This window comes from Merops nubicus, unplaced genomic scaffold, assembly GCF_000691845.1.
Source record: "Merops nubicus isolate BGI_N331 unplaced genomic scaffold, ASM69184v1 scaffold22604, whole genome shotgun sequence".
Classification (NCBI taxonomy): Eukaryota; Metazoa; Chordata; class Aves; order Coraciiformes; family Meropidae; genus Merops; species Merops nubicus.
This window is the reverse complement of record NW_008604021.1, coordinates 53,962-80,872: the sequence shown is the minus strand read 5'-3', so window position 1 is coordinate 80,872 and position 26,911 is coordinate 53,962. Positions and strand designations below refer to the sequence as shown.

At 38.7% G+C, this 26,911-nt stretch overlaps 1 protein-coding gene across 1 annotated transcript in view; it reads right to left on the bottom strand.

Annotated features, from left to right (window-relative positions):
• Positions 1-3: 3 nt before the first annotated feature.
• Positions 4-26,911, bottom strand: part of LOC103771590 (cyclin-dependent kinase 19) — a gene marked incomplete at its 3' end in the record, with an annotated part of 75,487 nt that continues 48,579 nt past the window's right edge. The window contains exons 6-11 of the mRNA XM_008938891.1: positions 12,596-12,739; positions 12,292-12,361; positions 11,024-11,096; positions 5,810-5,907; positions 4,210-4,288; positions 4-54 (exon numbers count right to left, since the gene is read on the bottom strand). Of these exons, the coding sequence (XP_008937139.1) occupies positions 4-54; positions 4,210-4,288; positions 5,810-5,907; positions 11,024-11,096; positions 12,292-12,361; positions 12,596-12,739 (515 nt within the window). The remainder of the gene's footprint in view (positions 55-4,209; positions 4,289-5,809; positions 5,908-11,023; positions 11,097-12,291; positions 12,362-12,595; positions 12,740-26,911) is intronic.

Sequence of the window (26,911 nt, the reverse complement as noted above, 5' to 3'; positions counted from 1 at the left end):
CGGCTGCTGCTGAGCTGCTGCCTGCTGCTGATGCTGATTCTGCTGCTGCTGATTCTATGGGAAGAAGGGACACCACACGGTCACACTTGCCCTGAAATGGTCTGGGGAGGGCAGCTGCCAAGCCCCGCACCACCGTGCCCGTGGAGGAGGAGGCAGGCCCGCCCGCACAATGGCAGAACACAGCAAGGCTGCGGGTTGGGAGAAACATGTTCTCTTGCACGCCCTGCAGGGATACCCCACTTTTGGGGATTTGGGGTGTATTTAACAAAGCAAGCTAGACTGAGACTGGAAGGACAGTCTAGGGCTTCCTACAGCTAGCCAAGTGCTCAGAGAGGAGGGTGGAAGGAATCATTTATAAAGCAGCAATCACCTAATGAACTGAACCAAAACTGCCCAAAATTTCACTAGTGCTCAGTGGGAGATGTGGTGAACCAGAGTAAATTATTTTAAGTGTCACAACAGGCTTGTTCACTCAGAATCAAAACCGCTTTCCAAACTTTCACAAATGACATGTTACAATAACCCAAAGGAGGCTGGCAGCATTACTGCCAGAAAGGGACGCAAACTAAGGCCAGAGAAATGATATAATTTCTTCCAGGTTGCAAGGAAATTCTGTGGCAGAACTAGAAACAGGTTTCATTACTGTTTTGCTCTCCTGTCTTTCCAGTACCTGGTAAAGAATGCTGTACTTGGAATATGGTCCAGCATGGTGCTCTAGGTACGGGGTCAGAAAATGTTACTAAAATAGCAGAAAAGTGAAAATTGACCAAATAGTTGAAGACAAAAGAGGAGAAAACACCTGAAGGAAGAATTTGGCAAGGGATAGAGAATACTAGCACAGGAAGAGAAGCTAAACAATTAAGATGACACTGGGACCTAGCAGGAAGACAGACCAAGAGAAAAGTGCCATGAGAGGGGAGGGGGGAAAAATTAAGAAACAGAACGAAAGACTAAAAGACACTGTACTCTTCTGGCTTCAGAGGGCTACAGACTACAAATAGTATTAGGGAACCAGAGGGAAGGTTAGAAAACCAGTAGAGTGCAACTCTGCCCTCCATGGTTAGTTACAAGGAAAGACCACCCATTTGTCTTCTTTTGAGCACCAGGGATGGCCTCTTCATGACAGCACTAAAGCACGTAAGAGAATTGCAGAGAAAAGCAGTTTCGCTCCAAATGTGAGATATGCCGCTTTTCATCATAGAAAAAAACCTACAACTGTCATGGCTTGAATTAAAACCTTGCTGTCCTCCTGCCCAATACATTGTATGAAACATTGTAGAATAGTGTATTTTTCCTAGACTATCTCTTTGTACAATTATCAAAGCTTAGTATAGCAGCCTTTTATGAAAATCTCATACACTAGCGTCTCAAAAATCTTAACAACCAGTTGCCACTACCAGAAAATTCTTGATGCCCCCAATCACCAAAAGGCATTTAGTTACCGTAGATAAATGACATAAAAGACCTGTACCTATGCCATTCATCACAACGGTCTCCCAAGATACCTTCAGATGAAATTTGCAATGAAGTGTTAATTTAAGACTACAAAGAAGCCTTGTGTCTTCAAGGACTTGAAGGTGGCTTGCACTTCCATTTTACATTTAGCAAAACCAATAATGCATCTTCCTGCTTGTAGACTTCAAATGCCATCTCAGTCAGAGTCTGTTTCCCAGGAGATTTAAATGTCGATAATTTAAAAAGTTAATCAAGCTAGCTTGTAAAAAAAACCCAAGCAATTGTTAAGAAGCAATTTATCTTTACATAATGGGTTGAGCTTTGCTTACACAAACACCAATAACTAAGGCGGCATTTGTGCTAGAATTCTGAAATTTGTGTTTTCATAGTGGTGTTTGGATGCAAGTGAGGTGATTGCTACTGTTAGAGCTGGAAAAATGGCGATTTTGTTATGCGTAAACAAGTATTGCAGGAACTCTCACCATGAAAGACAACGGGTTGTCATAGGTCCCATGTTTTGTGCTTTGGATATTAGCACAAAATTCACCTGACTAGTCTGAGCTTCCTCTCCTGTGCAGTTACTACTGCTGCTGCCTGGGTTGAGACAGATCTACTCTGTCAGACTTGGGCTGGGGTCTAGCTGCACCACTTTGGCACACAAAACCAGCTTATGCCAGCAAAAAATATTGTCCCCAAGGCAGTCTAGTTTATGGTGGTTCCTAAATGAATAAACTTGTAAAAGGTCTACAGTTAGCACAGGTCACCTCTCTAGGCACAAATTAATAAAATGAAATTCCAGTCCTACCTATAAACAACCTAGCAGAAACTTGCCTTACAGAATTTGAATGAGAAAATAATCTTTCAGGTTTGCTTTACAAAGACTCATTTTAGCTTTGTTGTCTAATGATTAACTGTTTCAATGAACTGGATGATTCTGTTAAGGTTCTTCAATTCAGATTCAAGTTGCAAATAAACAAAGACAGAGAACTCTTCTAGGTTCCCAAAGGACCATACTGATATTTATAGTTAAAAAAAAAAAACAAACCACCCACCACCAAAACAACCAGAATAAAACAACAGAAACTAACACTATAAAGGAAATATCCTTTCACTTGCAATGATATCACAAAGAAACAAAACATGGCACAGAACCAACTTTCAGAATATCCTTTATCTTCACATTTTCTACACTGTAGGAACACAGTCAATGAGTAATGTGTGAGCTATATTACCTAAATGGTCTGAAAAAAGTTTAAATTGGAGCATGCAGAAATACATGACTGTCACAAACAATCTCAAAGACCATTTATATAATGGCTGTTTTGAATATAAACATGCCATTGTTTCACCCCTCAACACTCCCAAGAAAAAGACAGGTATTTACTTTTAAGTACACTGACTTCACAAAAGCCAGAGTACTTTTAATTCACAAGGTTTGTTCTTTTTGAAGCTGTGAGAGTGGAGGCAAAGCTAGTGACTAAATTACAATCAAACCAGTATCCTTACTGCCACTGTATTTTTAGGTGTCTGTCTCCTCTTTTTGAAAGAACTACCTGGACACAAAAATCTAGGATGTTACGACTTGTTCTTCCTACAGAAGAGTATATCATATCTGTTCTGAAAATAAATTTGCCATCTGAAATGTATTGTGACAGGATATTTTAAACTCAGCTAGTTTCTCATGCTACACAGAATCCAAAACCAGAATATGCAATATAGTCAAATGGTTTCTCCAAAAGAGTAACAATCCTTCTCAGGTAGCCCCCAGCTAATTACAGTTTAAGGCTCTTCTTGTCACATTTTGCTAGCTATACATTACTGTTGGTATCTCTCTGTACACTTCTTCAAGCTAAAGTAACAAGCTGTTTCACACACTACAGCACCATTGCCTACCCTTCACAGCACGATGGGACAACCACTGCAGTCACGTAGCAGAGCTGAGCTACACGCACAATGCAGGTCAGATTATGTTGCAAACAGACCAAAATTTACTATGCACACAAACAAGTTCTTGCCCATGTCAGTGCTATGGAAAAGAGTACTCAAAAAGAGTACTCAAAGCAGATTGTTGCTACCAGAACTGTTTATGCTCCTTTGTCTGAGAGCCCTTAAAACACCATCAGGAAACTGTGTGCAGATGGATGAAATGTTCTGATATAGTGCCAGAAGCAGGCTGCCACTATTTATTTGAGACCCTGACAGCCATCTACTTTCAAATGGCTGGATGTCTGCCAGTCATACAATGGAAATGCCATTCTCTTTGTGCGATCACTATGTATTTCCAACATGCAGTGCAGGAGAAGGTAGCAAAGTCCTCTTGGAGTTATGGCAGCTGAAAGCAGGCTACTGCTGACAGAACAATCCATCCAGCTAATGTCCCAAAGGTCAGGGCAAACTGTGCTGATACCACCTGAGACAACCCGAAGACATCTCATACTTTTCATCTGTCTAGGAAGCAGTTTAAAGAGAGCTTTGTCTAATTTTTTAGTTAACTGGAACAGGCTCCCCAGAGAGGTTGTGGAGTCTCCTTCCTTGGAGATCTTTAAGACCCGTCTGGATGCGTTCCTGTGTGACCTGCCCTAGACTAGATGGTCCTGCTCTGGCAGGGGGGTTGGACTCGATGATCTCTGGGGGTCCCTTCCAACCCCTAACATTCTGTGATTCTGTGTGATTCTTCATGTTTCATTAATTTTCATTTGGTAGCACCATGACTCTTTCTTATTGCACACTTAAAATAAAAGGAGTTCATCATACCTTATCCCCTTTCTCTTCAGGTTCATCTTCATTGAGGAATTCTCTTTTAGGATATGGAATCTGACAGCCAGCAAATACACTGAAATGCAGTAAACAATAAATAGTCCACAAACATGTACATATGACATACATTTACTTAATGCTCTATTAAAACCAAGTTAATATAACACAATTTAATTCCTTATATTTCATGAGTCCTGTTTCCATGAGTGGCACTGTGAGTACTTCAGATAGCAGCAGCTAGGTGCTGAACATGTCAGATTTCTTTGCTATTGGCATGAGGCCATCATTTAGAAATCACAGCATGGTTGAGCACGCCCAAATGCCAGAACGACCACTTATTGATCCAGGTGGCAAAATGAACAGAGTGTCAGAGGTTCCACAACACCTAGTTGGAACATGCATGGCTCGCAGAATAAAGGGCCTGATCCAAAGAGCATTAATGTCTTATGAGCCTACCTTGGCTTACAGCAGGCCTAAGTATATTTGCCAATCACAACCGCACAGTTACTCTCATTCAGCTTCTCAGATCTAGTTTACAGAAAAGAAGATGGCTTTTAAATTCAGCTGGCTAATGGGATTTGGAATATTCCTTAATGTGTATGGCAGAGACTTTATCATAATGTTATCCTGTAATCCATGGGGAGCTATAGCTCTACAAAGGACATTATCAGATAAACACTAAATAGAAAATTACTGGTAGATCTTGAACCAGTATCAGTTACTTAATTTCTGTGCCATTATCCAGAATACAATTAATTTGACATGATTTTTAAAGTGTGTAAAAGTTCCTAATCTAGTTGCTATGTAGCATTTGGCTTATCCAAACAGAAAAAGAAGAAAGAAAAAAACCATCCAGCTAGTCTCAGCGAGGCTCCTTTTGCACTCCAATGGCTGTTTCATCCTTTTAGAGTTGCCTGCTAGCTGAGGAAGCAATGAAAACAATGGTGGATGTCTCCCTGCACCCACCTCCTAGAGATCTTAATGCTATGAACCACCATGCTTCTGTAAACTGGGAAGAGAAACTGGAAGAGGAAAGTTTGCCGGTAGGAACTGCACGCATCATTTGAATTTTTCAGGACAATAAAATATATAAAAACTACTCTCAAGCCTTCTGAACAAGGGACCTGTGGGATTTCAGGCAGGCATTGACCTCTTCTCTTTTCTCTCCTCATACTGTCACCCTGTGCAAGAAGGCATGAGAAGGGGCTGTAGTTCAGAGAACTGTCCTAGTGAGAAGCACAGTGAAACCAGGCGACGGAGAACGGGGCTCTGCAAAGGCTGCGTAAGGCAGAAAAGAACAAGCACAGATTAATTCCCTAAATACTGCAACAATATGGTCACATCAGCTTTAGGAGTACATTCCAAATCACAAGGCTAGTGCAGTACTGGGTTACTGTCCATGACCACTTGGTTCTGGCATCAGTAGGTACAGACACTTCATTACTACACTAATGGTTCCTACAGAGTATGCTAGAGCCACTACTTCCTGTGGATATAGGTAGATAGCTGTGATCTTTCCAGCTGTCATCTCATTTCAGGGACTAGTATTTAGCAGAAAGAAGACACCCCTGAAGAACACAGAGGAATGAATACATACTCTGATGTAGGCAGAGGATCCTCTTGAAAGTAGGGGTCCTGCAAAGCCTGCTCTGAGGTAATTCTCTTTGTAGGGTCCATAGTAAGAAGCTTCTGAAGCTGCAGAGCATAACAAAAAATAGCAAAAAGCTTACCAAACTATCATTTTTCAAACTATGACTTACGTGTTGTGGATTGTTTGTGGCTTGTGCAGACAAGCCTAAGCTAGCATTGCTTGTTCAGTGAGGCTCCCAAGAACTAGAATGAACATCCACCAAAGCACTATGGTTGTGAAGCACTTTTCAAGTAGGAAAACACAGTTAAGTGTATCAGGCAATATTAATTGCTAAGGCTGAACCACTGTGTTAAAGCAACACTAAATTCAGCTATTACAGGGTCATAAACTATTGTTTTTAAATAAGGGCATTTTTTTGTGGCACACACATAGCTTTTATACTGTTCTGTACTGCTGACACAACAGGAAAAGAGTGTCAGAAGAGACTGAACATGACCAGCACTCTCTGTAGTGTGGTCACTTTAGGGATAGAAACAATAAATATTTGTTTCTGGCACTGGTGAGATTCCAGAGTCAGAGCACTGCCACTCAAGCTGATCCAAATCCCGCTTTAATGAATACTGAAATTGAGAATGAGGAGAAGACCCTTCCTAGTAACCTTTCTTCTTTGCTAGGAGGAAAGCAGTAATAAATTTATTAACCAGAATACTGTTGACTGCAGCAGGCTATAAAAGAGGATTACAATATATTAGTAGTATAAACCAGGAATTAAAGGGATAACATACCATTTTAAATAGATATTTATTTATCACATTCTCATAAACTCACAGAATGCAATTTGGGTGCTCAAATTACATCATACAGTATCCTGCTCTCATACAATACTTTATTTCAAGTCAACAATGAAAATGAAATTCCTTCTGCAAATGGCATCTAAGTTCTAACTCTATCTTCAAGGCCTCTGACAAAAATTCCCTGGATATTCAGCAAAAGAAAGTGATTTTCACGTGGGTGCTTGAGGCTTTTTGTTCCAATAAATAAAAATACAATTCTATATTCTATATATATGGTGAACAGCCTCAGCAAAAGCACTCATCCTTATAAAGGAAGATAATGCCCTCCATTTCCTTTCTCAACAGTTGTAGTTAACCTTACTTTGTAGATTAGGTCTTACAGAAAACCTCTGTGCTTTTGCCACTTCCTTCTTACCTCTCCTTATTCCCATACTTCATGGGCCGTGGACATCAACAGACTGACAACACAACAAAGAGCCTTTTGGGCTGTCTCTCCACCTATTAGTTCATTTGCCACCAGCTCCTGAATTGTTTTTGCTGCTTGTCCAAATATACACTTCAAGATGGTCCCGAACTGCACACACCCACAGAGTTTGCACAGCATACTTACTTACTTATTGTGGTTTGTTTTGTCAAATAACCTTTACCCCTGTTTCCTGTGTATCTTAAATTCAACTTCCAATATGCTGTTGACTCTCGACATGGTGACCTCACGTGATGCCATAAATAAATATAATAAATATATATTTTATGGTATCAGTATCTTTATTTCAAATCATGACTTCTCCTTACATGCAAAATTTTTGTCAGTTTTAATGGCTTGTGACACCATTACAGGTACAAATTTCTTTTCCCAGCTCCTCTGCAGTGACCATTGGGACAAACACTCATGTTCTGTATAAGGACCTTCCTGGTCTTTCGTAGCAGATGCCATCATTGACAGAAGAGTACAGGACATCAGCCTTTGGGCCCTGGACTTCTTCCTCAGGACTGGCTGCTGGAGTATTACTGAAGAGAAAGCTCCTCCAGTTTTCTGCCACACAGCACCATCATCACAAGCTGCCTACAAACATGACCTGTATTCTTTGTCATTCAAAGATAAGGCTAATGTACCACAGCAGAAGATATCTTGTGCCTTTTGAATGATCTGTTCATTCCCTTAGTAAACCTCTCCAGCCCTGAGCATATATCAGTTTGCCAATTCCAGGTGACACCACACACAACAAAGTCTAGTGAGATATCCTGCCTATCAGTGATGCTACTGTGAATCAACTTTCTTTGACAAAGTCTAGTTTTCTGTAGCTTCTGTTGCTTTTCAGGAAAGTGAATAAAAAAAATGTCTGGACATAATTTGTTTTCAGGGGAGTAGCTGCTAACACAATATATAAAGCCTGTGAGACTGGACATCATCAACAATCTCATACAGCAGCTCTAAAGATTGCTTGCTGTCAGGCTCTACTGGCTTGACACAACAGTTATAAATACTAAGGCTTGTAACTTCCAGGACAGCAAGAACAGATGCCTCTTCCTGGATGGAAAGAAACATTCTGCCCTTCATAGATATTACTATTCAGTGTCAATCAGCAAAGTGACACAATATCCTCCTATTTGTCAAGAGTCACTTGCTGTCCTGAACTGGTTTACTTGGTGCCATGTTTTCTCTGTGTGCCACACTTACTGTGGCATTAGCACGAAGCCTTGACCAGTATTTTCTAGCAAGCTTAGAAAATATGAGATAGAGGAACAGTGGATAGAGGCAGTGAGGTGGGTTGAACTGGCTACACAACAGAGCCCAAAGAGCAGTGCTCAATGGTGCAAAGTCCAGCTGGAGAGGTGTAACTAGTGGAGTCCCCCAGGGATCAGGACTGGGTCCAGCCCTGTTCAACATCTTCTTTAACGACCTAGATGATGCTATAGAGTGTCTGCTCAGCAAGTTTGCTGATGACACGAAACTGGGAGGTTTGGCTGATACAGCTGGAGGTTGTGCAGCCACTCAACAAGATTTGGACAGACTGGAGAGCTGGGCCAAGAGGAACCTAATGAGGTCCAACAAGAATAAGTGCAGAGTCCTGCACCTGGGCAGGAGTAATAAAATGTACCAGTACAGGTTAGGAGGAGATCTGCTGGAGAGCAGCCCCAAGGAGGGGGACCTTGGAGCCATGGGACAGCAGTGTGCCCTTGTGGCCAGGAGGGCCAATAGTGTCTGGGGGTGCATCAAGAAAAGTGTGTCCAGCAGAAGAAGGGAAGTCCTGCTCCCCCTTTGCTCTGCCCTGGTGATACCTCACCTGGAGTATTGTGTCCAGTTCTGAGCTCCCCATTTCAAGAGAGACAGAGATCTACTCAAGAGAGTCCAGTGAAAGGCTACAAGGATAACTGGGGGACAGGAACACCTGCCATATGAGGAGAGGCTGAGAGACACTGGGGCTTTTTAGTCTGGAGAAGATTAAGGGGGGATCTAATTAATGTGTATAAATATATGAGGGCTGGCTGGCAAGAAGAAAGGGGCAACCTGTTTTCACTTGTACCCTGTGATAGGACAAGGGGCAATGGATACAAGCTGGAGCAAAGAAGTTCCACCTCAACATGAGGAAGAACTTCTTTACTGTCAGGGTTCCAGAGCACTGGAACAGGCTCCCCAGGGAGGTTGTGGAGTCTACATCCCTGGAGATTTTTAAGACCTGCCTGGATGTGTTTCTGTGTGACCTGCCCTAGACTAGATAGTCCTTCTCTGGCAGGTTGGACTTGATCTCCAGAGGTCCCTCCCAAACCCTAACATCTGTGATTCTGTGTGAATTAATTTCTCAAAGTTGATGTCTTCAGAGGTCAGCCTGCTTGATGGAGGTTACCTCAAAAAATAAAATAATTACTCTGGATATTCACAAGGAGTTTTAGGAAATCTGCTTCAGAATATATGTACCTTCAAGCTCATATAGCAGACATTTCTGATCTCTTGATTTAGGAGAGCAATGCTCACCTTTCCTCCCAAGATCTGCTGGTTTTTAGGATCTGTCACAAGATAAGGCAGGTACTGAACCTCTTAGGTGTAGCATGGCTGTGACAATTTAGGTACATGGACCTCCTCACTGCAGCAATGAGGACTCAAAAAGGTTCTCCACGTTCCCTGATATTCCTAGGCACAGGTTTGGGAGATCAACATATTTTTACATATATATACACACACACACATAGATAGATATAAATAAACATGTATAATATGTCATAGGGTGCCAAAAGATGGTTAGTTAAGCTTTCTTTTGAGATGTGGTTAATATTTCCTCCTGGAAAAGTAGCCTACCCATGCAAGATGACTCTCAGCTTAGTGTACCTCACCTTGATGAATTAGCCATATAAGCTCACATCAACCCATTTGTTTCTTTGCCTTTCTATCAAACTTTTTGGTGGCTTCCACCTTTAGCATGAAAACATGGGGAAAACTCATTGTTAGTTAGTGCTAACTAACATTGTCTCTTACAGCTGTCATCTTTTCCATTATATTCTTTCTCTAGATGATTCCAACGTGTGCCCAGTAAGTTGAGTTTAAGAAATTTTGATTATTTTTTCTTGAACTCCCACATTACTTATGAGAATAGTTCCCTACCACCCACTTGGGACCAACCTATTCTGTTTCCACAGCTTTGTGTCATCCTCCAGCAGCTACTAACAAGACAAAGAGCAAATATTTGCCAGGACCTAGAGAGAAGATTGGTATGCTGGATCTGTAACTAGTGATGAAATCAGACCACTAGAACTCAAGCTACAATAACTGCTTCATTACAGAGACTCTCTGCTCACAGTTCTAGCAAAGTCACTTAGAACTTCATTCCTAAATTTAGAAAGCACTACGTAATCACAGAAGCATCCAGAAATAATGCTCTATTAGACAGAGCAACTACTCTGTATTCACCTACAGTGAATGACTCAACTAGGTAACCAGCAAACACATGTTTAGAGATATTGTTTGGAATAACCCACAGAACAGAAGTGGACTATTATGAGAGGAAAGAAAAAGAAGAGAAAAAAAGAAAAATTACTAAAGGAAATTATTTCTTCTTTCCTCTTCCCTTTCTTCACAAAACTCTTTTAGTTCTTGGGAGATCTTTACCTCTCTGAAACAACATGGAATCAAGGGATATGTAATACTCACTATCCTATTTGCACAGCAGACCTAAGGGTAAGGCTGTATATATACAAGTGCCTTGAAGATACTAATTAGGTAAGACCTTCGGAACTTCAAAACCAGCAGTTTAACCACACTCTCAGCATGAATGTATATGAAGAAAACATGTTTCAAAAATGGCCTGTTAGCAATAAATAGTTTTCTTTAACCTTGGTGTTCATTAGAATGAGATAGAAGAATAGACACAGATATTAGCTCTAGAAATACATTTTATTCCTATCATCACAGTGATTTTCAAGTTGTACCTACCAAAAGAAAAACTTTGCTGTCAGGCTTGACTTTGTGTTTCTCCATGTATTTTATGAGGCTACTATTGGCGTATCTGAAAAATACAGTCAAATAAAAACATTTCTGAAATAATACAATATTAAGAATATGGAACAGTACCAAGGAATCACAAAAACATTTACCAGCCCTTAATAAGTAAACTGTAAAAAGAACTGCTATCAGAACTGCTGTCAGGTGTTTATCTAACAGTTGCACACATAAAGCATGCTTTTCACTAACAGGAGTTAACAGGAGTAGTATCAACTGTGTGCAGATTATTTCCACAGAACATGCAACTTTTACAGCATATAGATGAGCTGTTGACACGGGCATACAACAGAGAAACTCAACTTGAAGTTTACATTCTAGTTTTCTAAAGCAGGTCTGCCACAGAAAGCATACAGCATAACAGCTAACCTATTAGGCTGTTTCCAGTTGCAATTTGGCAGAGGAGTTAGTTTACCATTCTACCTCCCTGGCCCCAACCTGCAGCAAACCATACAATCTTCAGTTTCCAAGCTCAGAAAAGCCCCAAATTTCTATGACCTGTGCCTTGCCTTTAATCTACAAATCCAGAGGTTATCTGTATTTTCATTTTCAAAAGAAAGGAGTGTCATGCACAGATAAGCTTCATATCTTTTCAAAAGCAAATGTAATGAATCCACAGCAAAGCTGGAAACAGAATCCAAAACTCTCTGCTTTACAGCAGAAAGTGTGTTAATCCTTACACCCTCTTATATGTCACCACTGCTTGACTAATTCAGTCAAAGCACCAGGAAACAGTAGAAACGGAAAATTCTCAGATCCCAGATAAGCTTTGCATCACAACCTGTTGGAACATCTACCTGCCACAGAAGTGTCTGTCCACCACTTCACTGCCTCCACATATCTGCTGGTCAAAAGGACTAGGGAGGTGCATCCCTGTTTCTTCTCAAACAGAATGAATGAAGTTATCTTGAACAACTAACACAAACTGTGTAAACAAGCTCATCTGTGTCTCCCTGCCATAGATGAAAATGGCAGTTATGACAACCCCTTCTAGAGAAATGAGGAGGCCACTCAGTTGATGCTTTTAACAAGTAGCTGAGGGAGAGAACACCATTCAAATGAAACAGCCAATTCAAATAAGACACTCGTCACAGCGTTAGAACCCAAACACTCCAAAATCCCCTTCCCAAAAAGTTATAGGATAGAAGCCAATTTCTGCCTATCTGCTATATTTAATGAAGTGTTGCTGCATTATCACTTACGTTGTTCTCCTAAAGTCTTTCTGAAGAGTTGGATATTCTGGCATCTTCCTTATGTCTTCCCAATCTTTATCTTTAGGGAGGGAAAGAAGAAACATTTACAGTTCTGAAAGTGTAGGTTAAGTAATACACCCGAAGAAATAACTACATCAGTTTGACTTTCTGCATGTTGGCCAGTGCTATTGTTCCATAGTTGTCAGCACTTCCAAATCCATCAAACTGACAGCTTCTTCATAGCTGTACAAACAACTAGTCATTTCCTTTAGAAAAAAATGAAACACCTAATGCTTTAATGAAAATAAATTACCTGCAGGGAATCCCATTACACTGAAAATGCGATCTAGCTGATCATGATGAAAAGGATTACTTGTTTTGATGTCCTCCTGACGACAGTGAAATATAGGTTCTGAAGTCAATAGTTCAGCAAATATGCAGCCAATTGCCCAAATATCTAAGAAAGAAGGAGGATAATTCATGCATATCTACTGTACTTCATCACTCAGTTTTTTGTTCCTGCACAATTTTTCAACAACCTGTATAACCACAGTAAGACAAAATGCCTCACAGTATAATTACATACAGTACTTTAAAAATAAGACATTAATATATAAAAAGGGTAAAATCTGGAGATAGAGGGTTTTCCCATCAAAATTAAAGTATCCAAATTCTGTTTCAAGTTGTACACTGGCAGTCCAGCACTTAATATATTCACATTTATGGAAGAAACCTACACAATATTTGCTGATGACATAGCTTAAAGTGCATTCAACTGACCACCAAAATCAAACCATAAATCCACTAAAAAGATATACTGAAATAAAAATTCTATCACGTATTTCTGAACAATTCCAAAAAGATAACTGATAAATAAATACTAAGAAGGAAAAGACTAATCCTTCCTATGTTTAGCCAAATAGTGCAAACTAGTTAAAATGGAGAAATAAGATCCTAACTCTATTCAAGAGCAAAACAGTGTTTAGCAATTAAAAAAAAAATAAATCAATCCTACATGACAATTGACTCCCACTGGAATAATAATGGGACTTTCCCAGCTACATATCATAAACACAGAAAACAACAGCATGACATACTTATTTTTTATGAAAGAAAATAACCTCTATTTCATAAATTCCTCATTAATACGCTTTTCAAAATCACATCGATTGTGGATCAGAATATGAGTTTCATTTACAAGAGAAGAAATTTCTAGGTTACATTACATTACTTGTGGTTACTTCTATCGCCACCCACCTTAGTGTTCTGTATAACCCAGATGCTTTTATTATGAATCTTAAAATGAAAGTGCAAATTTGTCAATGAGAAGAAGGTTACTAACAGAAGAGAAATGTATTTGCTACACTGACAAATAAGTGTCTGGGATATAACTCTGGAAAAAGATATTGAGATCAGATGAATAATGAGCATAGATTTCTGAATAAGAGTGTGGAGACTTTGTTTACTAGTTGAGGTTAAACTAGACGATCCTGGGAAACCTTTTTTGGTTTCATAGAATTTAGTAGTGATAAATATTGAAAACAATTTACCTCTAATTTATCAGTCTAAGAGAGAAAAAATTACTTAACTGGAGTTTGGTATATTAGATTCAGACTAAAGAGAACCCAACCAAGAGAAGTCTCTTGTTTGTTGCAACTAGAGATCCAAAACCCCACCTGCTGTCAATGGTGGTGTTTGGCCCCTGCCATCTCTAAGACAGCCTCCAAGAGAGAGAAAAAAGCACTGCTTTCTTTATGCAGGGAATGAAAAAAGAGCCATTACACTCTCTTTGCCAAAACCAGTCAGGTCTCTCTCCAGCATGTTACAGGTATGGAGCTTGGGGTGTCTCAATGTATAGGTTCTTCTCCCTGTTTCGTTCACAGGAAAGTCTGATAACAGTTTATTCAGACTTTAGTTTCAACATGACATAACTTGCTCTCTGTGTTACATCACTTTCTCAGGGTTTATCTTCCTTTGATTTTCTTATTAGCCCTATCTGTATGAAAACAAGATCATTAGCTCTTGAGATTTTTATCTGCTTAAGCAGCTAATGCAGCTTACTAATCACAATTCCTGCTTGGGTAGTCAGCAAAACTTATTTACTCCAGAATGAAAATTACTTATCATTTTAAGAATAGCATCTTCATTTAACAGTATCTATTCACTTATTTTCATACTAGATAGCCAAATAGTTTTGGAGACAGTTTACCTAGAGGCCAAAGGAGTTGCAGCCCTCTCAGTTTTCATAGTGAGAAGTCAGGCCACTGCTCATTATTCTATTCATTACTGCTCTACCCAGACTGACCTTCCTTTTTTAAAGAAAAAAAAAATAAATCTAGTATTCTTGTAGACAGCAAAGCTGAACTGGTCCCTGATATGACACAGCAATCAAAACTATACCTCCTTCATGAGCTGAACTGTGTGAGCAGAGCCACTGTGACAACACACTCCCACTTTTTGACTCTGTGGTTAATACAGACAGCACATTTTAAACCCACTGAGAATTGAGAAAGACAGGCTGTACCAACTGGAATTTACATCTGAATAAACACTGCTAACTCCCAAGCTTGTGGTGTCTTTTCTATGAGATGACATTAGTGGACAAGTCAAGCACGAGAATACTTTCGCTCATGCTCAGTCATAGTCTTTAGTCGTTCATAGTGCTGGGGTTCAAAACCGTTCAAGGCCTCTTGCCAGATAGCCTTTAACATCAAAGTAGCAATGTAAAGTAACCCAAAATACTTAATATAGAAAACCCGAACTTTTAATTTTCATAAGTGAAGATTAAACAGCTGGAAAAGCCATGTAGCTCAAGCAGGTCAGGATCTTCCCTTTGTGAATCAAACATGTCCTTGGCACATATTGAAACCATTCTCATAGTTAATGATTTTCTGTCAAGTTTGCCTAGTCCCTTTTTTTTTTTTTAAATAACATTCATAACTTACAGTAATTACCACATGTGGCATTTTTCTATGCCTTGTTAAATTCCAGCACGTTTAAAAGCTTCAATTCACAGTTCTAATAGGTATTTATCTCCTACATTGTTTATTTTAGTAAACCAAATAAAAAGTTCAACTCTAACTATGGAAAAATGTATCAATAATCAGCAATTTCCCTATCAATTGCCATTTCATAAGTTTTCAGTTTGTGGTCCCTAAAAACAGATTAATGATTATTACATCTATTCCAGATAAGATTTGCTACACCTCAGAAGTGGGCATTTACAGGGGCAAAGCTTCAAACACATAAGCAGTATTTTTCACATGCAATTCATTATTAGTCTAGTGCACATCAGTCTGTCTCTAGCACAAGAGGAACTTCTTATAATGCTGTGTAACAATTTCATTATAAAGAACATTTCTTTTTAAAAGCAATCACCAAAGATAAGTGGCAAGAATTATTCAACAATTGGTTCTCTGCTTTCTGCTTCCCCCTCTACTAACGATCAAGAGGGTGAGTAGTCTCATCGCTCCTGAGGTGAAGCTTAACTACAGGCAGTATCCACTTTAACTTGTTATGTCCCAAACCCACTGAAAACTGGGGGACACAGGTCCTACACAAAGCTGCACTGGATATTACATGTGTTCCCATCTGATGTCCTGTAAGGATCCTAATAGATTTACCAGAGAAACACAACCATTCCTGTAAGGATGGTTCTGTTCCCTACAGTCTCTTCTGCCATCATTAGGTTTCACAAATGACGTTTTGTTGGTACTTTTTTGGAGTGTGGTTGGTTTTTTGTTTTGTTTTTGTTTTTTAATTTGCCCTCCAAGATTCCAGACTTCTCCCTGGCTCTGGAAAGAGGGGTGAGAGTGAAGGCCTTCATAGCATTCTCCTTTCCCTGAACTCCTCACTGAACAGCTTGCTCAGGTCCCATTCAAACCTATTCAGCAGTGAAATATCCTTCCATTACAACAGCATTTCTCAAGCACCACACAATTTTATAAATTAGAACTTTAGAGATGGTCTCATGGTTGGTAAATAGACTTTTCATATATATGCCTGGGTGCACAGATTATTAGAATATTTCTCTGGCTGTCCATGTCCCAGTTTTAAAACCTGTGACTCTAATAGCTTTAAAGGTCAGCTACTAAAGCTGAGAAAATCCTGCATGTCCTACTCTAGTGCTGTAGCCAAGGAGCAAGTACAAAAGGATGCTGACATAGCTGTTTTAATGATAGGGCTGATTAAGCAGACAAATGCTCATGTACTCTTTCCTTTTTACAGCACAATAATCCCATTTCCGTATTTCTTCCAATATTTCAGAAACATTCTCTACAAATAGCACAACCACTTAAGACAATAAGACACTTTATTGAGCAATAGCCTTGATTCTCAAAATGAAACATCTTTTCCCATATATATTAACCAAAATGTTTCACTGAACACAGGACAGAATCCAAGATTAAATACTCTCTTAACTATAGCCAAGAAAAGAAATACATGAACAAGCTCTTAGTCTTATATAATTCTTTCATAAAGTTCTGTTGAAGAAAAAGCAAGAATTGAAAAACATCTATTTAGCTGCAACTGACCTGAGGAATTCTTCACTAGACCAAAGTTTGGTTTAGTAGCATCAGTACTTAAATCAACTTTTTTTTTTTTTTTTTTTGTTCTTTTGAAACACAAAATCTAGACTCTAGGACACATCTGAATGCTGGTAAAGGAAGCAAAGTGCACCAAGGCCACCAGAGTACAGCTTGTCTATGTTCACCAAAGGCTAATGCAACAAGCAGGGTAACCAAAAGCTACATAGCAAGGTGTTAGCCCAAAAAAGGCAACCTAGCTCACCTGTAAGGGCTACAACATTTATGCAAGATTCACCAAAACTTTCAAATCAAGGCAAGGACAATAAATACACCAACAGATTGGAAACCCAAAAGGGTGCTGTGCAGGCAAGTGTGTCTAATTTTTTTTTAAGTAACATCAGTTAGTCTAATGAAAAGCTATAACCTCCTTATAAAAAAAATCTTGCATCTCTTATGCTGATTACAGCAGCATATTCTCAGTTTATCTGGAATCTTTACACACAGTGACCTAGGAGCACAGAGATACTATAGAAAAAGAGTTTATTAATTTTTACACTGGTTTTAATTACCCAGAAATTAGATTTAAGAGACTTACATGTCTTTAAAGGGTTATTTCTCATTTCTTTGGTCCAATAAGGTGAACAGAACATATTTGTTATGTGTTTGTTGCTATCATACATAGGTACAAGGGAAAGACCTTCCTATTTGTACATTAAGGTCTCATTTTTAATATGCTCATTTAAACTTTAGTCAGCAAAACAGAAGGTCAAGGAAGAAGTGGTTACTAGCCTTTTGAATTTGAGACTTTCTATGGAGAACTGAGAAGGGGGTCAAACATTGACATGTGACTGGCTTTGCTAGGGGAAGCAAAAGGTGTCAGTGGGCTAAGGGACAGAAATTTGCTACTACCCACTGGTAAGTTAGGCAATGTTTACCCATCTTTAACAAACAGCATCTCAACAGAAATTGACTGAAGAACAGAAATTTACAGTACAAGGCCACAAAGATAACTGTTCTACAGATAGCAGAATACCTCTCAGTAAGCTGAAGGATGCACACAGCCAGCCAAACGTGTATCTAAGAGCAATGTTTTATATAAAGAGTGTGTAATATCCTATGACATGATGTAGAATAAAGATAATTCAAAACTTAAAGGCAAAACCATATTAATTAAAATTAGTAATGAAATCCATTATAAATTTTTTTTTTCCTGTATGCCCCTATCCTAGAATTTTAAACTAAGCTGACCATTTCTCATGTTTGTACTAAAAATCTAATCAATTTAAACTAATACAACCTTAAATATTTTGAAGCGTCTTGACTGAAATTCTGAGTTCATTGAAAGCAACCGTAATTTTCCACAGGACTTTAGTGGGTCAGGTTTTATTCATTCTCCCTAAACAGTTATTTTAGGTTGTCAAAATATTTATTTTCCCACTTAAATTTCTATTCCTCAGCATATCATCATGAAATTAAGATCCTGGATCATATGTTTTCAGACTTACGCTGTGCATTAGACAAATTATCTAGCTTGCAACATTACACTTAAATTACTGTGGTAAGCTTGACAACACAGGTACAATATATTTAATACAGGGAGTGGCAATATGACCAGAAGCCCTACGTAGTCCTCTCACACAGCAAAAATGCCATTGCAAAGAGACTCTGTTAAACAAAACTTGAATCTTTAACGTACAGATGCAAAAATCTGGAAATTCCATGTTCTCTATATAACCTTGCTTTAACTTGTGCAGCCTGTGTACTGAAGATAACAGGAATCATGAAGGCAAGAAAAACGCAATCCTATCAACAGCTGTACCATAGAGTACATGAATTAAACTTTTACCAACATTATACCATTTTTGTAAGGATTTTCAGTGCTTATCTTCCCCAAAACCTATATACCGTATTTTCATCAGCAAGTCTTTAACTCTTCATTCCTGTCTCCCAGACTACTACAGTATAACCTACAGATTAACTACATTAGCTACCAGTAGAGCAGACTAACATGCTTGAGTGATGGAATAGAGTGATGGTTCCACCTTCTTTCAGTATTTCTTCCAGAAACTGGGGTGGGCTCCAGCCTCAGGTGATGTCACTTCAGGGCAGGGAATTAGGTCACTGGGACGAGCACCGAGTTCTGGTAAGGAAAGTGTGTTACAGCCTCATTTCCTCCCAAATCCTAAACCTTCCCAGGCATCAGAGACAGCACAGATCTATTATTGCTATTATTTTTATGCCAACTCCAGTATAACCAAGATGTAGTATGGAACACACTGCTACATTTGTTCCAGCAGTAGCAGTGCTTATACCTCAGAGGATCCAAGAGGTACTCTCTGGCTGGCTGTCAAAGCTTTTAATGGAAACAAGAGAAAAAAGAAAAATCTTCTTTCAGTCACAACTCATCAGAAACACAAGGACTGTAATGGGCTACACAAAAAATAGCTTTGTAGCCTCAAGGGCTACTTTCCCCTACCAAATATCAAACAACTGCAGCAAGAAAAGGAAGTATGTAAGCTTCTCATGGCACAGGTCACGAGTCTCTTTTATATTGCAAAGTATTAGGCAGGTCTAATACAGAAATTGTTACCATTTCCTCCTGCAATGATGAAAGAATTAAGAACAGGCAAGACATGCCAGTGTTTAGTAAAATGGTATTTACAAAGCTTTTCAGGGAACTTTCACAGCTTTGCATTTGCAATTTATTGTACAAAAAAAAAAATAAAATTGATGGCTTCATCTGATCATAGGACTGGAAAGTCAGGAACTCCTGATTCCCAACTATGGTGCTTTAGCACTATTTCCCCCATCCTCCTTTGTTTTTTAATCCTATTCCATCACTGCAGGTAATGGAATGATGATACCATATCATCTGTATTGTACAAATAGCATAGCATATTAGCAAATTGTTGCCATCTTCTGTGCTCTCCCAGACTGTAGTGAATGACAAGCGAGCAGCACATTTTTTGAAAGAGAAATACACTTTTTCCCCTCCTAATTCCATGAAGAATATTTTAACAAACTGGCTTTTCCATATACAGTAGAGCTCTTTGGAGGTTAACTCCATGTTAAATGAAGAGGGACAGTGAGTTTATAATCTGTTGTGTGCTCTCACTTGGTTTATGTCATTAACTATTACAACTTCTTATTAGGTCCAATAACATAAGGTGAGCACAGGGCCTACAATCTGGTAGATTGAGTTATAACAAGGAACATATGTGAAGAGTATTTTCCTGGCCTGCTTCAATTCATAAGCCGTGGCTGTCTTTTCTGGGAGTTATTAAAGCTTCTGATGCCTACTTTTTTTTGCAGCCAAGAGAGGAATGCACATGAAGAGATTCTGCATCTTACCACAGAGAGGCTTATTTGTCCTAAACAGAGCGCTTTATAATATCTTAACACTTTCGTTACTAAGGGGTTCAGCCTTTAACTATTTCTAATAAGACACTAAGACTAAGTCTTATATAACGGTAAGCAAATCTATTGGATAGACCATAAAATAAACTGCTGTGAAGTGTAATTCTGGTGTTAGTCCCAGCTATTGCCAAGAAGTCTACTTGCAAACCAATCCCACCCGTCTTGAGAACAAGCCATTCCACTGAATCAGTGTTGTAGTGTTGAAAGTCCTGCTGAAGTAATTGTGCCTGAAGGTCAAACTGATGGATTAGCTAAAAAAACTCCTCTGCACTAGAAGTATGCACTTTGTTATGATAGTAGGTACTCATTTTTCAAAGAAAACCAACTTCTGTGAGTGAATATTTTAGATATGGTAGTAAATAAAGAATACTAAAGGTCTCCATTACTGCACTGGTTAGCTAGGGTAAAGTGTTTATGGAACCAGGTCTTCTTTAAATGACAACCTCATGCTTCATTTCAGAAAATAAAATCAGCCTCTAGTCCATTGCTTTGTAAAGGAAGCCTCAAAAAAATAAAGCCCAAACATCTCTAAGATGCTAGTTCAGGCCTTGCACCAAACCAGGGCCCTGCTCCTACATCAAAGGAACAAAGTATTTGCAGTATATCCCAAAGCCTCACAATATATCCCAATTGACATGTACAGAACGGAATTTGCTATGAAGAGAAATTGGACAAAAAATGCATCTCCTAACCTTCTCTGAATGCTGAGCCTTGACTTCCATGTCATCATTCACGTGCCATTTCCACATTAGGATCCGTTATTTGCTCTGAGATATGACAGATACTGCAAAAAGAACTCCTGCCTTACTCCTCTAAATCTTTGGTTTTTTAACTGAACTCACAGCATAGGTTGCTCAGGGAGGTTAAAGCGAAGCTCCTGCAAAGCTCATCTCTCTGGTAAAGGGCAAAGTCAGTGAGATACTAGGGAAGGTAAAGCTTGCTTGTGTAAGAGGCCCTATAGTTATCAGCAGTTAGGAGGAACAGAAAACTGATACTCTGAGGGGAAAAGGGAAAAAAAATACATGGAACTGAGTCTATTACCTGCAGGGGGGGTTTTTTGGCCCACAAATTACTGATGATTTTTGATGCATATGGGGCTAAGCATAGATGGATTTTTGAAGGCACCTCTTGTTTAAAGTGGTTTTGAATCACAAAGCTATTACTACAGAGGACATTCTGCCTTCTGAGTATTTTTATGTGATTTTATTTTTCTTGCTCTACAATAATCCATGTACAATTAAGTAATCATCCCACAATAACAAATCTGTGAAGATATTGAATAAAAAGGCAAAAGCACCTGATTCTTCCCTTCATATATTTTGGAAGAGGAGAGGATGACAAACATACAAAGAAGTATTGGGTGATCACAAGTAGAAGATTATAGGTTAATTTACAGAGCAATCTAAAACAGGACAATTAGGAAATTGTAGTTGTGATTGAAGATTCAGTAGTTTTATTTTCCTTTCCTTTAATCTCCAGAACATGTATATTTCTCAAACTAACTGCAGATCCTAAGTGACATCCCACATTCTCAGACACATTAATCTATTCACTGAGTTAACAAAAATAATTCACAACACACTTGTGCTGAAGCTCTCCATTACCATTAACCGATATTATCTTCAGGGCAATACCATTAGGCAGCATCTCTACTTTATTTAAAACAACACATAGGATGGATCAAATTATATGCTGTAAACTACATACAACACTTAGGACTGAATTATTATTTAAATCCAAGTCTCCTGAGACCCAGCTTACTGTTCTAAGAGAAAAGGTTCACTGCCTGCCCCACATCATAGTGCCTCTATTGGTTTTATAACAGCAGAGACAGGTCTGACCCACAGCACTGTTCTCCTTCTCCTGACTATTAAGCTAGTACACACTCCAACACACTTCTCAGACCCTCAGAGTTGACAATGGCCACCAGCTCTACTAGCAGATTTCCAGACATCAACACACTTGAGAAGCAAGAGTAGCAAAGCAGGAATTAGTATGCTATCAGCTGCTGTCAGCGGCTCAAGTTTCCCAAAATACTAATTCATGTAGGTTTAAAATGATCTGTTTAAGTGATTTAATAAATAGTTCTACAAAAAAACCTTTACATTTCTTAGGTGATTGTCATGAAAAGATTATGGAGCATAGCAAATGGTTCATCTTTAAAAAAAAAGCCAACTCAAAACATGTATAGTATTTTAGACATCACTGTCAGGCAAGAGGAAAAAACAGCAGTAAATCATCCAGCACCTGCAATAACTAGATAAGAGAGAAACAATTAATCTTTGGTATTAAAATATTTTGCCTCTCAGAAAAAAGCATGAGAACAACTGTGCTAATCAAAATGAAGAAAGTTTACCACATGCCAAAACAAGTTTACCACAAAATACCATCTGAATCCAATTACTTCCCATGTCATATAACATTGCCCAGGGCATGAACAAGGCTCCCTTCCTGGTGTAGCCAGAGTTTTTTGTTTTAAAATGAATAATGAGTATTTTCCAAGCTTCTCTACTTTTGTCTTCTAGTTTTTTTCACAACTCCTTTCCCCCATATCACAACCAGGAATGTAGATCCCTATGCAACAAAAAGAGGCTGGCTGATTACAGATTTGCTCTTCCTAATTCTCTCTCATGGATGTTTAATGGCAGTTCCCATGCTCCTATGTGGCTCCACCGACCACAAGCAGGAACCTCCCCTGTAGATTTTTCCTGAAGACTTTTCAGTCTTCTGGTTGGCCCCATTTGAAATTTCTCTTCTACCAGATTTTCCAGATAGGTGTTGTTTTTTTCCTCCATGCCCTGAATCCTCCCAGAACAAGAAACCAGGAGAACTTTAGGCATCAGTCCAAGATTTCCAGACGCCACACAGCCTGGCCAGCATGCCAACCTCTGTGCACACACAGCAAGGACATCTGATGCACTCAGGACACGTGGGACTCGCTGCATAGGCAATGTGGAACACATGTGCACATATTTCCACACTAAATCCTACATAATACACCCCAGATATTTCCCTGTTTTTTTTTCCTGTGTGAAATCAAACAGAGCTGTTGAAACTCTGATGGATCCAGCACTCATTATGAATTCATTCTCTCTGATACACCTAATATTTTCGTGTGACATTTACTTTCAAAGGTATTTTGATTTCTGCTTATACCTTTCACACGTTTCCAGCTTCCATAACCATATGTTCATCTGGAAATAGAATGAGGTGACAGTGTGCTGACTAAGCTTTGAATTACAGTTTCTTTTTACCTAAATCTTGTCTGAGCTGGTGAATGCATTTGCCACATGGCCATTGCTGACATTCCTACTGACTTATAATCTAGACAAGTGAGGAAAGGTAATTAAGCAATAGAGATTTCTCAGGTTCTCAGATTTATTTTTTCACAATAAATATTCCCACCCGTTTTCGATGAAGGACAGTGGTTTAGCCTTGCTTAACAGGTGGTTGAATCATCACTCTAAAGAACACTTTTGCCTAAAAAATCCAAACCATCTAAAATACTATAAGCCATCTAATGCCATTCATTTATCAAATATACTATTTCTTTAATTAAGGCACATCGTAAAGAGAGGTAAGATAACACGTTCTTGTTTGATAGCCCTGCTAACTATACGAGCTGCAACTCAACAAAAAACAAGTCTTAATTATGCTGTTACCTTGATATTGTGCTACAAGATGCCCCAGAATGAATCTAAGTAAAGTCTGCCACATGCTTTCTTAAAAATCTATGATTAAAAAGAATTCTTACTACTTGCTTTACTTACTGAAACATGCCTTTCAACTCTGATGTTCCCAGAGTGAAAAAAAAAAAGTCTGATTAACGTCTCCTTTCAAGCTGAAAGCCAGCTTATCTTTTCCTTCATTTTGCCAGAGTAATTTCCTTTACTTTCCTTAAAATTAGAGTGCAGAAGTCTTTGTGAATCTATGAAAGGAGCACTGTACCTTGCCACTTACTTAGTTTCTTTTGTATTTTGAGTATAAAGGCATTCTAAAAGTTCAGTAACTGTATTAACATTTCCATGATCACAAGCATTTTACATCTTCCCAGTTACTTGGTTTCACCTGAAGCTTGTTCAAGTTACTTTTATTTGTATATTTTACTACTGTGCTACAGTATGAGGATGTAATGAACACATGGGAACAGATTCTGCTTTTAAATTGTGGTGCTAGAAATGCAGACCAACTTCCACAGCCTACAATAAATTCAGCACATATTTATACTGTGGTAACAGAAGAGAAAGTGACCTTTGGCTTCTACAACACCATTTTCCCCAATTTGTATTCATCTGTTAAATTAGTTGCCTGTAACTATGTTAGCTGATTATACAGGAAACTTTATTAACAAGTAGGGCTTAGATTATAAATGTTCACAGTTAGGAAACTAAATATTATTCCCCATGAAACCATAACATGAGCTTTTTACTACCCTTTTAACATGCAGAAAGCAAAAGCTGTAACTGTTTTTCAGCAACAGTAATTTCCTGACTCCTGTATCTCCTTAAAACATTGTAACAACTACCTCTTCTACAAGGAAGTAAATTAAAAGCAGCATGTTTCATTACTATGAAGGAACAAATTAAAGGGGAAAACGTCAATGGAAAACTACCTCTTGTCTAACATAATGAAATATGCTAATATATTGCTTTGTGTAATACACAGTTCTTTCTAAACAGACTGTAGCTGGACCCATTTTTCCCCAAAGTTAAACTCACAAAATCTAACTGTGGGGCATCCCTGACCCTAAACCATGACACTAAGATCAGGTCCAGAAAGGAAAGACAAAAATCTTGAGTGAGACGAAAGAAAAATTCTAATCTCATTCTTTGATCATGTATGAGATTTATTTATATGCAAGCAAACATTCCTAAAGGCTTTATTACAAGAACAAAACCACACTGGATACTATAGTAGACAGTGTCCAGGATATTATGAATACACTGCTAATAATTAACATTATATGTGAAACTAAGATGAAGAACAAAGTACTAGATACAGCATACAGAAAATATATTTAAAATAAAATCAGGACAAATCCAGTAAAAATCTAAGCAAACATCTGAATTATGTAGCAACGGCTGGACAATGAATGTTCAGTGTGTTGCAGTAGAGAACTGATGACAAAGCATTTCTAGTAAATTCAGAAAATATATTTCTCACAATGACAAAATTGGAAGAGAATAGACTAAAGCTGGCATAACACTGCTTAAAGCCTGATTTTATTGGTATTTACTAATGATATAAAAATACATATTATACAAAATGCATAAAATAGCTACAGAAAATAGGCAGCTATACTAAATAGCCTATCACTTCCTTTTTCATAAATTGTTCACCTTTCTTCTAAATTATTTCCAACTGAAAAGCAGTTAAATGAGAATCATATATTATGAGTTACTATTAAAAGTATCACATTAGGACTCCTAAGAATTATATAATATTAAGAAATGTTAAAATTATGTTAAAGTCTCTTGCACAGAGATTTAAGAGAGAGCTTTAAGAGTTCCATCCTTTGCCAAAAACACTGGCATTCAAGTTAAACTCTCAGTAGCATGCCTAGCTCATTAAGATTAACCATTTTTTAAGTGCACATCATGCTAGAAGCGAAACACAAGTCCGGACTCATAAAGTGCATGAACATCACTGCTGTCATTTTATTACCCACTTCTTCCCTTTGCCTTAAAGCTGCACACAGGTCACCTCTGGGTACATTTTTCTTTTCTGCTTGGCCACATGCTCCTCTAATCCTCCAGTCAGCCTACAAATCTCACCTTTCAGCTTTCCTTATTTTCGTTTCCATATTTTTCACTTTGCTGCCCAAACTGTTTTGAGTATCCTCAGCACTCACACTGCACACCAGGTACCACATGATCCATTCACAGCCATCCTGAGGATTCACTGGCATGGGTCCGATACAAGAAATAAAAGCCTTGGAAATAAGCTGCTTACAAAAGCAGATCTCTCTGATGCTGCATCATCCTCTAATGTTTCACAGGGACTCCTTGTTTGTGTTTCAGTATAGACTACAGATCCCTCAGGGCAAGAACCAAGTAATTTACGACATAATTAAAAAAACCCACGGCATTATACTAATTCATTCTTCAAAGAGATATCCTGAGATAATGGTACATATCACTCACCTAAATCTGCAAGCAATATGCTATCTATCAAAAGCAGGTAACTGTCAGTTAAGGTAACTTCCAAGTACCACGCATGCAGGTCACTCAGTAATCTGGTCCACCCACAGCCATGTTTCACAAAATCAACATGGGGCAAGTTTAAGCACCTAATTTAAAGGTGTTTAAGGTATTTCTGTTGGTATTTTCTTTAAACACTTCTAGTAACTGTTTTCACCTGCTCCAGGATGCAGCAAACACTTTAGAAGTAAGCATCCCAGTTTGCATGGTGGCCCTAAGTGCCTGCTTCAGGCAACACGGGATTGTGCCACAGCCATGGTGGTGGCACGACAAGGCTCCATCCCCAGCACCCACTGGAGAAAATACCCTTGGAAATCAGAGGCCTCAATCAAGACAGAGCTCCAGAGTGAGCATGCTGCCACCCAGGACTAAGCCTGCAAGGTGACATTACCCTCATGGCAGGAGATACACTCTGGTTGGGGCACTGAGTCACCAGCAAAAGGCACTGCAGGAGGAACACACTCTATAGCATCACAGAGAATA